The 15,469-nt window shown below is 41.0% G+C and overlaps 1 protein-coding gene across 2 annotated transcripts; it reads left to right on the top strand.

Moving 5' to 3' along the window:
- Positions 1-1,372: 1,372 nt before the first annotated feature.
- On the top strand, positions 1,373-15,199 carry hars (histidyl-tRNA synthetase). 2 transcript variants are annotated; one of them, XM_049585642.1, is made up of 14 exons: positions 1,415-1,556; positions 4,874-5,262; positions 5,446-5,535; positions 6,025-6,144; positions 6,252-6,347; positions 7,623-7,748; positions 7,902-8,009; positions 8,101-8,199; positions 8,468-8,561; positions 10,835-10,962; positions 11,128-11,400; positions 11,590-11,706; positions 12,406-12,552; positions 14,049-15,199. In XM_049585642.1, exons 2-14 carry the CDS (start codon positions 5,152-5,154, stop codon positions 14,106-14,108), a joined length of 1,569 nt encoding a protein of 522 aa, XP_049441599.1. In that variant the 5' UTR covers positions 1,415-1,556; positions 4,874-5,151; the 3' UTR covers positions 14,109-15,199. The 2 variants fall into 2 exon arrangements, with proteins under 2 accessions (XP_049441600.1, XP_049441599.1); XM_049585643.1 differs by lacking the exon at positions 4,874-5,262 and having other exon boundaries at positions 1,373-1,556.
- Positions 15,200-15,469: the final 270 nt, after the last annotated feature.

Raw genomic sequence — 15,469 nt, 5'->3', positions numbered from 1 at the left:
TTTTGTATGTAGAGTTTAAAGTCCTGTAGTTATGTATGTATTCTTTACATTGTGATTTGAGTTTTTAAAACACTGTTTGCCCTAGCACATTAATCTAAATCTGTAACATCAATCTGACGTAGCTGGGCAATTTCTCACATCCTGATTTGAGTTGTTCATCATCTAATTGTCTCTAATAGTATTTTTATCAGTTTGTTTTATGACAGTGCCAATAAATGTTTAGTTAGGATTCACTCTTTCTATTAGCACTCTTACTAAAATTGCATCTTTCTCTGCAGATAAAGTGTATCTTATCTTACTGTGTATGTGCTCATGTACAACTATTGGCATATGAAACTTGACTTCAAACAGACTTCAACCTTGCAGTCCAAAATATTGAAAGCGCTTTCACTTTATCTTGACTGAAAATGTTATAACAAACCTTCAGGGAGTATTTTACCAAGAGCATGGATACCAAGAGGCGAAGCTCCGTTGAAGTTCTGCCAACAGCCACTAGGGGCGCTAACGCCATTTTGGACTGTTGAGCTTGGACTGTTGCGCCCAGACAACATGCAAGATGTCAAAGCGAGAGAGGAGAAAAAAAAGTAAAAGAAAACAGTGTAGTGCAATTAACTGCAACAACTATCAGTGGAACACGCCGCACCTGGCCTTCCACCGTTTCCCGAAGGTGAGAGGTGTACGTTTTAAAGTGTTTTAATATCAATTTAACATGCCAGTTTTCGTGGGAAGATATATGTATATATAGGCCTATATATGGCCTCTTGGACCATTTATATCAGAACTGATTACTGCTTTAGCATTAAAATATATCATATTAAAATAGCTTATATATTATTATTATTATTACTGTCCCCTTACTGTAGAAACTGTAAATAAATCTTTATTCCTGACTATGTGACGTCGCCATTAATGTGTTTCTAGTTAAAATATTGATTTTTTTAATTTATTTTTTTTTGGTAGATTGGCTTACGGGGTGATTTTGAAGGAATAATGAAGTTAATCTTCTCATAAGTGGATGTAATATGTAGAGATGCCATCTCGGCCGTTTTTCTTCGTTTTGTTTTTTTTAAGTCTATATTTTGCTTTACAAAAACGTGAAAAAGCAGCTGTGACCAAGCTATCACGAGGTGACTAGCATTGTAAGCATAATTAATAGCGATATACTTCAGTTTTTCTCTGTGTTCTTGTATGCAAGTGGGTCTGCTGCAGTCTCTGACGGTCCAAAATGGCGGCGGTAGGACGAAACCATGGGCGAGTCTGTTGCTATGGGGCGTTCTGTTGAGCTTCGCCTCTTGGTGGTATCCATCATAGACATATATATGTCTATGGTACCCATGCTCTTTGATTTTACTTCGCAAATTTTAACCGGATGTGTTGCGTATTTCCGTATCCGCTTCACGCTTCACTTTGACGGCTACAGGGCTGCCGGAGGTGAAAGTAGCGGTGCAATACATTAATGAAAAGCCATGGCAGACAAGGCACAGATACAAGAAGCGATTAAAATCCAAGGTGAAGTGGTTCGGAAGTTGAAGTCAGAGAAGGCGAGCAAAGAGCAGGTCAGTACTCACAGTTAGCGGTGATGTGATGGGGATGTTAAGGCAGGTTCTTGACATGTGGTGAACAGCATGTCCATTTGGACAGGGTTGCTAACTGAGGCAGCCCCGACAACTTCACACGTAATGTTAAAGGATATTCCTTTATACTGCGTTGTTAAATGTAAATCCTCAGACCAAACGCCGTTTGTGTGTCTGTCATATTATTACGGCCTTAGTACATCATGACTCACTGCTGGCTGCTTGACGTTACTATAAGTCACTGCTTTATTCGGCACATATTATGTAAACTATATGACCGTCTTCCTCTGCCATATATATGCCGAATTAACTAGAAGGCACCAATGATTTAGGACACGTCACTCGTAGTATTGTACAGTTTACATGTGATGAATAATAAGTGAGTCAACATTAAACTGCTCAAAACTCGAGCGATGTTCAGTGTAAGAACGTCACAACAGCTAGCTAGCTTTCCGCACTGGGGCTACTATCTAGCCTACAGTCAAACTAGATGCTTTAAAATGCACATAGCAGTAAGAATGACCGCTTGTGACTTCCCTCCAGTATTTTCATTTTAGCCGAGCCGGCTAACTGCTAGCTTTACCTTAACAGCTAACCAGCCCCGTCCGCTAGCCGTTCTCTCGACTTAGCTTGCTAATGCTAACACGGCAGTATGGTAATGACAGAAAAGTGGCCAACAGACTGAAAAACAGATATGGCGTTATTAAATTGTATTTGTAAATTGAAGTTATTCGACGTCTCGGTAATGATGCGTTTCAGTATTAAACGTGTGTATCAGACAAGTGTAAGGAGGTTAGCTGATGCAATAACTTGCCTTATTAACACAGACAGATGCCATTGGGAATCTAGAGGAGCTTATTGATATTATAGAGTAAGTGGTTGATCAGGTGTCTTCAGATGCCGTTCCGCCAGTGCACAGTGTTTCCTGTGGTCTGATCAGAATGCCACACCTATACCTACATTTTGGGTTCAAAAGTTTGAAACCATAATGCCACCTGCTCTTCACTGAACGTGTCTTAGCTGAGTAGTCCACAGATAACAGGCTCAATTAGACTCTTTTCTGTTTTATTCTCTGTAAGCTTTTTCTGTGTTCTTTATTCTATGGGTGTCATTTAAACCTGTCTTCAGTCCCTGGGGACATCACCAGTGGCTGTGTAATTATGCACACACATGATCTAACCAGGGGACATAATTAGGTAAAACAAGCAGTGATCATTTGAAGTCTTTCAAATGAGGTCTTTTTTCATTGCAGACATTTAGACTTGTCATAGTAGGTAAAGCAAATGTGTTACTAATGACTTAAAGAAGGCATTGTAATGTTACTGTGTCCCAGTAAGCCATGACAGTGTGACAGTGAGCCCGCAGGCACAAGACCAGGGGTCACATTTATAACCGTTGCATATGCATGATACTTTTCATGCAAAAGTTGTGATCTATAGATGCTAACTTGATGGAACAATGTGCACACCTGTAGGGAAACTCTGCCCCATGTGCACGAACATTTTGCGACTCTGACCTTTGTGTATGAGAAAGTCAGATAGTAAAAATTAAATGTGAGAGGACTCATTATACATTTAATCTCATACCACGTTACTTATAGATCCACTTTATCAGAAACATTCAGTCCAGCCATTTTATTTGTGTTTGTGCTAGTTTCAGTTTCAGTTTATTTTATTTACAAAAGGACAGTACACATTAATCAACAGTTTTACTCTAAATGTGCCAGTTTTAGCCAGCCGACTAATTCGCAACTGCAGTCCTTTGGCAAGATGTTATAGAGAACCACAAACCTGAAAGATAAATATATTAAAAGTAGACAGCATCATAGTATAAAATAACAATGACATAACACAAAACAGAATCCAGCCCATCAATGCACTACAGCCATATTGGACACACAACACAATGACAAATAAGGTGCAGAAGCATAGCGGTACAGACAGTTCATATCACGAACAACATAGTAACAGAAGCATAGTAGCACAGATAGCAGCAGGCGCAACAATACAGAAGAGTCATGCGGAAGTACATAATAGCAAAAGACAGGAGAGCAGCACATAATCAGCCATACAAATCAGAAGATATACAGAGAAAAAAAATTAGATGCAGAGCTAGACATGGCAAGCCATAACTTTTCCATGAGCACCTTTCAGTTGAAAAATTACAAGCCAACTCATATCTCAAATCAACTTCTGGTCAATATTTCATCAGTGCTGTCTCACCATCACATCCCCAATCCCATAGCACAGATAAGAGGGTCAGACTGTAGGCTGCTGACACTCAGTGCTCAGCTGTGGAGCACAGGCAGCTGTTGAAATGCACACATTAAATCACATTAAATAATTGCAGAACACAGCATTAGTAGTTTTCAATAATATCATATTTTGTTTTGTTTTGTTTTGCAAACTCTCTGCAGTGAAAATAAAATAAAATAAAGTAAATTAGCAGAGTCTGAAAACAAAACCAGTGACAGCTCTCACACAGTTATTAAACTCCGGATCCTCATCGTGAGTCCTAATCAGAATGCAGGCCAAAACAAATTTACAGAAATAAATTGTCTTCATCTATCAAACTTCCATTTTCAAATGATATCCAAAGGTGGGCAGCTGTTGCGATTATTTTTGGCAAGGTGTGAAGCAGCCAGTCTGATTGCTGTAAACATATAAATACAGTAGTGACACTCAGCTGATGCCATGATTCACCTTAAATATCCAGAAGCTCATCAACATTCATTTGTATTGACCGCTTAAGGTTGAATGCGGGCATGTAGAGGGCGGGATATGAGGCTGATCCATGAGGAGACAATTCCAAGTTGATTTAAGATTCACAAAAGGAAATTGCGCACTAGCAGGCGTACGCACGGTTTTATAAATCAAAATATTTTTTTAGCACACACCATTTTCCGCTTTTCTCTGCATGTACACTTTTGATATGGATCCTACCCACTGTTTTATGAATGACACCCCAGGACCCTTAATGTGAAGCAGCTCATTTAATGTTGCACTATGTCATCTTACAGTCTAGTTACACTTAGAGTAATACCTGAAAAAATCCAACAATGCCTGTTGAAGTTGTGTTTGACATCCAGTGCAGACAGAGCTTAAATGCACCAGACATGAAGATTTGATTTTGTTGTCAGAGCAGTGCGCTGTCTGTCCCTGTGTGTGTGTGTGAGTGTGTTTGTGGGCTGCATTGGTCTGGCTTCTTTGATTGACTTGGTTTCATGTGATCTCATGTTCTATCCTCCACGCTGTGATGATGATGATGATGATGATGCGTCATGCCCTGCCCTCCCCTAGTGCTAGGGTTGCTTACCACTTTTCTCCTGTTCTTCCTGCCTGACGGTCCCTTGATGCCTCCCCTTCATCATCACCATCATCTACCTCACTTTCTCTGGTGAATCCAACCATCGTGGACCTCGTTGCTCAACTCACCTCCTGGTTCAACTTCTACTGACCACTGTGATTGGCTGCTGTGGCTGGCCCTGTGCAATACTACTGGACATTGCTGTACCCATAATGCACTCCTGAACTTCTTTTGCCTGTCCAATTTCTGGACTTTTTTTGTGCATTCTCTGATGAACATGCTGGGCATGTTTTTTGTTCGTGCCTGCTCTGGTGTGGTGGGCTTTCGGACTGCAACACGTTTCCGATCTCTGCATTCTTACCCTGGGATCACTGTGGCTCAGGTAGGCCTCTGGTGCTGTGTGCATGTGTGTATTTAGTAAAATTGTAGTAAAATGTTATCTGTAGTCATTTAAGTTTCTCACTGATATTGACCTATTCAGTATCAAACTTGTGTAGAAAACTGATACAGTAAGTGTTCACAAAGGTCTTATCTTCCAGTTTGTGTGTGTGTTTGTGTGTTGCAGATTGATGAGGAGGTAGCCAAACTGTTGGAGCTGAAGGCTCAGATAGGAGGAGATGATGGCAAACATCAGTTTGTTCTCAAGACTGCAAAGGTAAGACCACAGCGCTGCTGTATACAGACACACATATGCTGATCTGTACATACAGAGTGTTGTAGTGTTGCAGCAGAAAATGAAAAGGATTGCGTGTTACTCAGACCAAATTACCACCTGATGTTAAAATACGACAGCGAACACATGACAGCGCAGGTATAAATGCACCTGCCAGTGTTGCAATCTAACCTGCAATCTAAAGTGCACAGTTATTTGAAGATGAATTGACACTCTGCATCATTTCGATGAGCAGCCTTCAAAATTAACATGGATTTAGGTCTAGTTTCAAAGCCAAACACAGCAGCATCTCGGTGTGAATAGATGAAATGGACAATTAAACCTTTAATTGCAATTATTTGTATGATATTTAATTGTTCACTAAAATGAATGATTGTAACCCATTGTCACTACCCCCAGATAGGCCCATGGCGAAGAGGTCTAACATAAAACATTTCTAAAGTCTTGACAGCAAATGTCTTTCTCCATCAGGGAACGAGGGACTACAACCCAAAGCAGATGGCCATCAGAGAGAAAGTCTTCAACACCATCATCGGCTGCTTCAAACGTCACGGAGCAGAAACCATCGACACACCTGTTTTTGAACTAAAGGTAGATTTTCACAACACAGTTTAACGTGTTTGCCACTCAGTGCATGTGTGCATGTGCTAAGGGAAAGGTCCTTTTAAAACATCTTGTGGTCTCCCTGTGGTGTGTAGGAAACGTTGACAGGGAAGTATGGAGAAGATTCCAAGCTCATCTATGACCTCAAAGACCAAGGAGGAGAGCTGCTGTCCCTCAGATATGACCTCACGGTATCCTTCAAATGCAAACCACAGTGGGCATCAGCTGGCTGAACATGAACAAGTAGACACACTGTTCGCTCCTTTTCAATCTTAACAAGGTGCTAACTGGATCCTGGAGAGCTCAAACGACTATTTTTCATACTACATTACTCTGTGTTTGACATATTTTAGCCTAGTTTTTGTCACTGAAATATTCTACGATAATATTCAATTATAATATAGTTGTATTTTTGGCATGCATTTTCATGTCCTCTAAACATTTTGAGGCCTATAGCTGTCACCATCTTGTGTACAGTTACTATGATTTCAAGTGTCTACCGTGAGGTTAGTGGAAAAGGTATTAATTACTGGCACACACACACACACACACACACACACACACACACGACATCGTCAGTGATACAACAGATTGATTCTCTTCCGTAAATCAAGCTGACGTTATAACCTCTGAAACTGCTTTCTGTCATTCCTGTTCATTTAGCATTAGCATTAGCATTAGCTACCTGTGCTCTCCACTGCAGAGCAGCTGACCACTCAGGTACTCCTTAAAACACTGCTCACAGTCTGGGTTTAGCTTTAGAGGAGAAGCTAAAACATTGGATAACATAGTGATACCTCTTAAGCGAACATCTAGTTTGCTGATCACTCACATTTCATCCTGTTGATTACTCACTCTTTCCAAAGCAACATGGAAGTTGCTATTGGGTGTCAACTGTCTATCCACATCCACAGCACTTGATAATGTTACATCAGCTTACCTTTTTATAGATGTCAGTGTACTGCCTCCATGATGTCCAGGTTTGTCTCCGCTGTTTTGTTGCTGCTTCTTGTCCGACTCTCAGTGGACTGTAGATGAATTTAGTCCACAAACCTGTGGGTTTTTTTTTTTTCATTTTATTTTGGTAAGAAACTAACATTACATGAAGTTACTGACAGAGACAGAATGTTTCTGGAGACAGCAGGTTAACAACTCAAGTAGCAACATCAGCTTATGAACAACAGATACATTTGAGTGGTGGAGGAAAGTGTTTTACTAATGTGGAACTACAAATGCATTCCACAGATGCAAGTCATGCATTGAATAAGACTTTACATGAAAACAGTAATTATTAGTTTGTCCATTTGTCCTTCTTCAGGTTTTCAATTAGTTTTTATTCATTGATGAAAATGGACAAACATTTCGTCATAGTTCTTTTCATTATATGTTACTAAAGGTTACTGGCATTTTCATTAAATTTTAGCCCCCAGAGAGCAGTGTGTTGTCCTTGACTTACCCTCTTTCAGGTGCCCTTCGCCCGCTACCTGGCCATGAACAAGATAACCAACATCAAGCGGTACCACATCGCTAAGGTCTACCGCCGTGATAACCCAGCCATGACCCGCGGACGCTACAGAGAGTTTTACCAATGCGTGAGTCATGCTCAAATACATGCGCCCACTCCTGCAGGGAGATCCAATTACTGGCTGATTTGTTAGATCTCTTGGAAACCGGCCTGATTTATTTCACTTGAAGTTGTGTCTGCGCTAGTTGAATGAATGAATGTGTGTGTGTGTGTGTTTCAGGATTTTGACATAGCAGGGCAGTATGACGGCATGATTCCAGATGCTGAGTGTCTGAAGATTGTCCATGAAATCCTCAGTGAACTGGACCTGGGAGATTTCCGTATCAAGGTTTGTCACATATTCAGTGACATTTCTAGACTGAATCTTGCAGGCTTTGATCAGTAGGTGTCACCTCTGTAACCATGTCCATCGTGTCCAGGTCAACGACAGACGCATCCTTGATGGGATGTTTGCTGTGTGTGGCGTTCCAGATGAAAAGTTCCGCACCATCTGCTCAACAGTGGATAAACTGGACAAGGTATTGAGGTTACTGCTGTGCACATACACTCACCTTGTCACACTGAATTCTGCAAACATAGATACTCCCTTACAGAAGGTTTAAATGGATGTGGAGATGATGCTCTACAGAGTCAACTGTTGTTCTGAAGGCCACACTTTAAGACTAAATCTTCATAGTTGGTGGTCAGTCTGATGTAAACCCTATTCCACACTCATCCGTTATTTTAACGTCTTTCTATCTTTCATATTTTTCTGGTTTTGACCCATTTCCTGTTGTCCACACCCAGATGCCCTGGGAGGAAGTGAAGAAGGAGATGGTGAATGAGAAGGGCTTGTCAGAGGAGGCTGCCGACCAGATTGGGGAGTACGTCAGTATGCAGGGTGAGACTTCCTACGTATATCCTATGTTATCACCGTGTCAGTCCTTAGAGGAATTTTATTGAGTTTGTTCTTTCCAACTATATTGTGGGAACCTGAATCTGGCCAATGAGAGCAAGCTTGACAAACTTGTCAGAAGCTGGGACAAACTTTAAGTAGCTAAAAGGTTCCTTCAGCCCACTGATATCTGCATTTCCACCATTGTCTTAAGACTCGTAAAGATCAGGCAAATTTGTCCACTGATGTATGAAAAAGCAACATGACAGGACAAGGGCTGCTGAAGGTCACAGGGTCGAACAACTCGGCAGCATACAGTTCAGTGTACCTGCCAGTTTCACCTAAAAAGCAAGTTGAAATACATCTCAGGTTTTGCCTCACTGTGATGACATTTAGGCTACTGCTGCATAGTGCTGCTGCCTGTCAGTTGGATGCAATGAATAAAATACAGAGGAGGAACCTGAAACTAATATCATCTATCTCCAGAGGAAATCATCTGTTGAGTGTTATTTATTTGTACTTTAGAATGTAACTGCTGTGAATCAGAAAATACGTTTTTATTTCTATGACTCACCGTCTGTTTCACAGAACTGTGACACTGTCTCTGTCTCACACAGTTTGCTCACCTGTGCCATGCTGCTGCGATCTCTATTGCTTTTCTACAAAGTATCTGTAGGCTGACAGCAAAGCCTAAATTTACTTGTAATTTTATTAAACAAAGATTAATGTTCTTCCCTCATCCTAAAATCATCCTGAATCAGTTCTAGAGTACTTCTTGTTTTAAGTTTAAAGCAGTACACAAGTGGAAGCAGCTGCAGTGCTGTGTGTTTCTTTATCAGTGTGGGTCATCCCTGCAAACCCTACCCTAAAAGTTCCTGCACTTGGGGGGTTAAAGAATGCCCATGGAACTTAATTCAGTCCCTTCAGGATTTCACAGGTTGATTTCGACTTGTTGCAGACTGAAATGTCTGATTTTTGACAGCGTTTCTAAAAAAAAAAAAAAAAAATTGCAATGCATGTTGCAAAGTTTAGAGGTGTTTTTTGTTCTTTTTTTGCAATGAAATTGCGAGGGCAAGTGAAAATTGCAAAAAATAGTTGTGATGCTGTCTCGGATTCGGAGCACATCATTGTGTGCATTCAGTGTCTCCCACAGTGTTAGAATTTGTTTGTAATGGTGGGAGGGTGGGGGGTCATTAACAGCTGGTCGTGCACCAGTACTCTCATGACAAACAGAGGGAGAGAAAAAGGGGCGGAGCAAATCAGTACACTGCATGCAGCTCTACAATGAAATAAGATTATACCCATTTAAGTTAGTCAGATTTGCGGTAAAGATGCGGTGACACTGAATTATTAGACTGTCCTGATCACCCACTGCACAGGAAGTTTGCGCTTCATCCCTCAGGCTGTACATATAGAGTTCCTGCTCAGAGGGCAAACGGATACAAAGTGTCTTTTGTTTACACAGCAGTTCGTCGCCTGAATGTGCAGGTGATCTGGGAACCTAAGCACTGCATGTAGCCGGCATTTAGCTGTTTCTTGCACTTGTCTTAATTTGAAGTGATCTCACATATTTACTGCTCGTCACTGTCACTGCTTGTTAATGACAAATGTGTTTGTACACCTGGCTGCAACCAAATTTATCCTAGTGGAATAATAAAGTTTGACGTGTCTTGAGGTCAGGCTGTCCTGACAGCAGCAGCTGGTTCAAGCTTCTCAGATGTGCAATTGGTGGCATTAAATTAGATACCTTTTCATTTTGGGCTGTTGATTGGGCAAAACAAGCAGTTTCAAAAAGTCAGTTTTGGCTTTCCAAAATTGTGAATGCCATTGTTGACTATTTTCTGATATTTAAAATTTTAAACAATAAATCAATTAATGGAGAAAATAGCACATTAGGAGTCACTCACAGTGATGAACACACAGAGAATCAAAGACTCTGGTGCTCTATGAAGCTTTGTAGCCTTTTTTGCTCATTATTTTGGTTGTATAGCTCAAAACTTCCATTTGTCACCCTGGTTAACAGCAGCAGCAGCAGCAGCATTAGCTGTTCCAAGCAGCAGACAGACTCGGTTAGGGACTAGCTGGTGAACACAGTAGAGCACTGAGCAGATGAGGAGTCGAATATTTGTCTCAGGAGTTGGTGGAGATCAAAAACAGCTATAAGACAGTGAATAGTGGACTTTGGTTCATCAGGTGGACACAAACATGACTCCAACTGAATGCTAATGTAGATTCCTGTGTCTGCTGGATGTGTGAACAGCTAACTGTTTGTGTTGCAGGTGGAATGGCCTTGGCAGAGCGTCTCCTTGAAGACCAGAAAATGTCTCAGAGTAAGCAGGCCTGTGCTGGTCTGTCTGACATAAAGCTGCTCTTCAGCTACCTGCAGCTCTTCCAGGTCACAGACAAGGTGAGACATGCTGTTATTTACACATCCCATATTACTTTTACAATAATGATAGTATTTGTATGCACTTTTGTTCTCTCTCTGTTTCATCATACCTTGTACTTTATTTTCTCTCTACCATGTGCTGATAACTGTCTCTGTTTTCTATCTTTACTCCATCATCTCCAGGTGGTGTTTGACCTCAGTCTGGCGCGGGGTCTGGACTATTACACAGGAATCATTTATGAGGCGATACTGACTCAGGCAGGCGTGGCCCCGGTGTCCACTGAAGCCCAAAATGGGGCACCTGCAGAGGAGAGTGTAAGCGTGGGCAGCGTGGCTGGCGGCGGTCGATATGACGGCCTAGTGGGCATGTTTGACCCCAAGGGCAGAAAAGTGCCTTGTGTGGGCGTTAGCATCGGCATCGAGAGGATCTTCTCCATCATGGAGCAGAAGGCTGAGGTAATGTGGCGGCTGTTATCTTTAAAATAACAATGAGTAAATGGCATTTTCACTTTTCTACCAATTCCTCTTCTTTTGTTTTTTAATGTGACCTGTTTTAGGTTTGTTCCTAAAGTTGAGGTTTTGTATTAGTGTATTGATAATAAGTGTGTGTAGATATCCAGACTGTAACTATGTTGTGTTGTTCAGACCTCAGCAGAGAAGATTCGGACCACAGAGGTTCAGGTCATGGTGGCATCTGCTCAGAAGAACCTGCTGGAGGAGCGACTCAAACTGGTCACTGAGCTCTGGAATGCTGGCATTAAGGTATGTGTGTGTGTGTTTGTTTTGTGTGTTTGTATTGACTTTGTTTGGTTTCCTGTTTTTGTCTTTTACCTGGGGTCACTGTTACCAGAAATGTTAAACTCAAGTCAGAGATCTCAGTCCTGATCAGCTCAAACAGCCTACATTACATTTCTCTAGGAACAAGGGCCGTTTTATTAGGAGGTCATGTGACCTGACAACGCCACATCCATCACAGACATCAGACTAAAAATGATTTTCGCTCTGGTGTTGTTGTATTGTTCATAACTTCTTATTATCATTACAGTTGCCACAAACGATCACTGGACCTACTGATTTTTGTTGTGTTCGTCTGCAGTCTGATCCATAAATATCAATTCAAATACAACTTTTCACCATATAGTTTAATATTTTATCGATAATATAATTTGGAATAATTAGCCTGTTACACAATTACAAATTCTCTTATTTTTATGTCTCAGCGCTGTTAATAGCCAAGGCCGAAGGCGTGTTTTTTGGTTGTCCATCCCATTCTCATAAGCGCCATATCTCAAGAACACCTTGAGGGAACTTCCTTAAGTTTGACTTCCTAGACCCCACTCTGCTCAAAGATACAGTGTTGCCACTTAGGAAAGACTATTCATTATTTGAATTATTAAGAATGACAGTGAAATTCTGAAAGTACCACCAACTGAGTGCAGTGTATTTGTGTGTGTGTATCAGGCAGAGGTGATGTACAAGAAAAACCCCAAGCTGCTGAGTCAGCTGCAGCACTGCGAGGAGTCAGGGATCCCCCTGGTGGCCATACTGGGTGAACAGGAGCTGAAAGATGGAGTGGTCAAACTCCGCGTCGTGGCCACCAGAGAGGAGGTACGAACACAGAATACACACACTGTAGCCGTCACACTGTCAGACAGATACAAAACAATGTTGATTAAAGACCATCTGAACTGAAGTTTCTTTTTATTGTTTATTGATTTTAATTACCCCCGGAAAGAACATAGTGGAACTGTAGTAGTTTTGAGTCTGCATCATAAAAAGAAATATAAAATAACAAAACATTACAATAATGGGTAAAATGCAGTGATAAAAGAAATTAAGGTAATTAAAGAAAATGATCATGAACATAAAGGTAAGAAGAGTAAAATCGACTTTTTATATTAACATAGGCTAAATGTTACCCTGTGGAACATTAGCTATCTCCTAAATTGATAGTTAAGAAAATATGCTGTTATGACATATCCGTATCACAACATAGAATAAACCAAATAAAATTAACAAATACAGTATGATACAGGATTTCATCAATATAACCAACCGAGTCAGCCTTGATATGAATCTCCAAAGACAGGTGTGAATGATGTCAGATACGTGCTACACAATAAATGAACCAGTGTGAGGCCGACTATGTTTACACACACACTTACGTTCCACCATAATTCCAAATATGATACAGGTCATATAAACAGCATATTTCATTTAGATATTCTGAATTAGGCCTTTGTCTGAGTGTAGAAATTTTACATTTAAGACATGAGGGATATGTCTGTATTGTTCAGGTTTTAGGAGCATTCTTTGGACGTGTATACAGCACGTTCAAAATATGCCTCTAACTAAGGGTTTTTATTTAATGGTTGGCTCTGTTGCACACAAACAAACATGCCAAGAGTTTGAAGACTGGGGTGGATGCAACAGCAAGCAGTAGAATATTTTGTGTCTGTAAATTAGGCCTGCCCCCTGAAAGTGAAAGATTTGAATCACCAGTCGGAGACCCTTCAGTTGACTGGGATTGTGCAAGTCGAGCAGTCTTTTTTTGTCAGTCAGTGTGCCGTTTACATCTAGGGAAACTTCGGTCTGCAGATGTAGCTTAGGTGTGAGCACTCCTAGCTTTCGTGTTGCTCTCCAGTACAGGCAGCTGCCGACCCAGACCCAGGATGAGTCTGAATGACACAGAGGTAGCTGCCCAGAGGAGGAGAGGGTTTGCCTGCTCAGGCTCTGAGATAATGTTATCATCTGCCTTTTGATTAGAAGAGCACAGCAGCTATATATGATGCAGTCGCCGGCTCTTGTTTGGTATCTAGTGGTCATCCGTTGTTAGTGAAGATAGCCTGTGTAAGCTCAAAGGGCTAACTTTGTTTGTTTGCTAAATGACATGAACACTGCTGTTACCCTGAACATCCTGCTAAACCCTGTTCAGACTCTCAAACTCTATCTGGAAAAAAAGAACTAACAGTCAAATATTCGTATTGAACAGTCAGTTCCGATTCTATTGACTTCATTCTTAGTCGGGTACGGCCCTAATAAAAAAAGTCAGTGTTTACAAGAGTTTACAAGTTTAACCTTACTGTCTTGTTTTGTGTCCACAGGTTGATATTTCCAGAGCAGATCTTATAGATGAGGTCAGGAGGAGGACCTCTGAGGCTTAGCCATCCTCTCTGCTCAGCTACAACTCCACCCACACCACCTGAATGCATCAAACACAGAATCTTGGACAGAATATCTTCTTGTACTCTTGTTGGATGCTGCAACAGGGCAAATGGCCAAACAGCAACAATGCTAAGTGGAAGTGTGTTAAACATGAAAGGGAACACTGTCATTAGACAACACCATCCAGAAAATATGTTTCAGTTGACATGAAATGCAATGTGCTTTGGATTATGTCTGACAGCCATGTTCTTGTTTTCAGTGTCAACACTGTAATATTGTGCTCTGAGGAACACATCATTGATGTTAGCTATTTAAGTCCAAGAAGTTTAGGTTTCTTATTTTACTTAAAGCTGCTGAAAATCAGTTCGGCCTTTAAGGGTAACTTCAGTAGTTTACAGCATGGACACTATAATCCCATGTTTTTGTGGCAAAGTGACTAATGGAGACAACAGTTTTCCAGATTGGTCTAGTATTAAGTGAGAGTGCTGCAGCCAACAGTGGCAAAACAGGCTGCAGTGTAACCTCTCTGGGGCATACAGCATTACTGTATGTCCACTAAAAGTGCTTGGTTTTGCCACTGACAGGCTCAGATTATTACAAGTGTCTGACAGCATTATGGAAATGATCCCTACAGAGATAAACCCTTTTGTTGAAAAGTAAGATCATTTTTGTTAAACAAAGAACAGCCCCAAATTGCTATTGTCAAACCTCCCAGATTCCATTTAAATTGTCATTTTAACATTTAAACAAAGTCTGGTGGCTTTGGCGATTGTGATTTTTTTTCTGGTCTAATTGTTGTCTCCATTACTCACTTTGACACAAAAACATGAGAAAATAGGATCCACGTTAAAAATTTTACCGAAGTTACCCTTCAGATGAAGAAGCTAAATCTGTTAGAGCAACAGCTATATCAGTCCAGGACCACACATTAAAGACTCTGTTAGAGACATGCTTTTACCTGAACCCATTTGCTGCAGTTCAACTTATAACTTTATCTCATAACAGGAAAGTCTCTCTCCTTTCTACCTGTATCAAAACATGGCTGTACTGTCAAGTGTCTGAAATAAACACATTCATCATTCTGCTCAATACAAACAAAGTGCTGCTGTTTTGACTGTCAGATAAGTTGTATGCATGCTCAGCTTTGTGTGAGGACACTGTGTTTCTTAGATGAAGCTACTACTGTAGGTTTATTTATTGGTTTGGTTTTACCTCAGAGATGCAACCTTTAAAATCCATTCATCTTCTAACCGCTTCATCCTCTTGAGGGTCGCGGGGGGGCTGGAGCCTATCCCAGCTGACATTGGGCGAGAGGCAGGGTACACCCTGGACAGGTCGCCAGACTATCGCAGGGCTGACA

The sequence above is a fragment of the Epinephelus fuscoguttatus genome, linkage group LG9 (genome assembly GCF_011397635.1).
Source record: "Epinephelus fuscoguttatus linkage group LG9, E.fuscoguttatus.final_Chr_v1".
Lineage (NCBI taxonomy): Eukaryota > Metazoa > Chordata > Actinopteri > Perciformes > Serranidae > Epinephelus > Epinephelus fuscoguttatus.
Note: the sequence above shows the minus strand (reverse complement) of the source record. Positions and strands in the feature narration are given on the sequence as shown.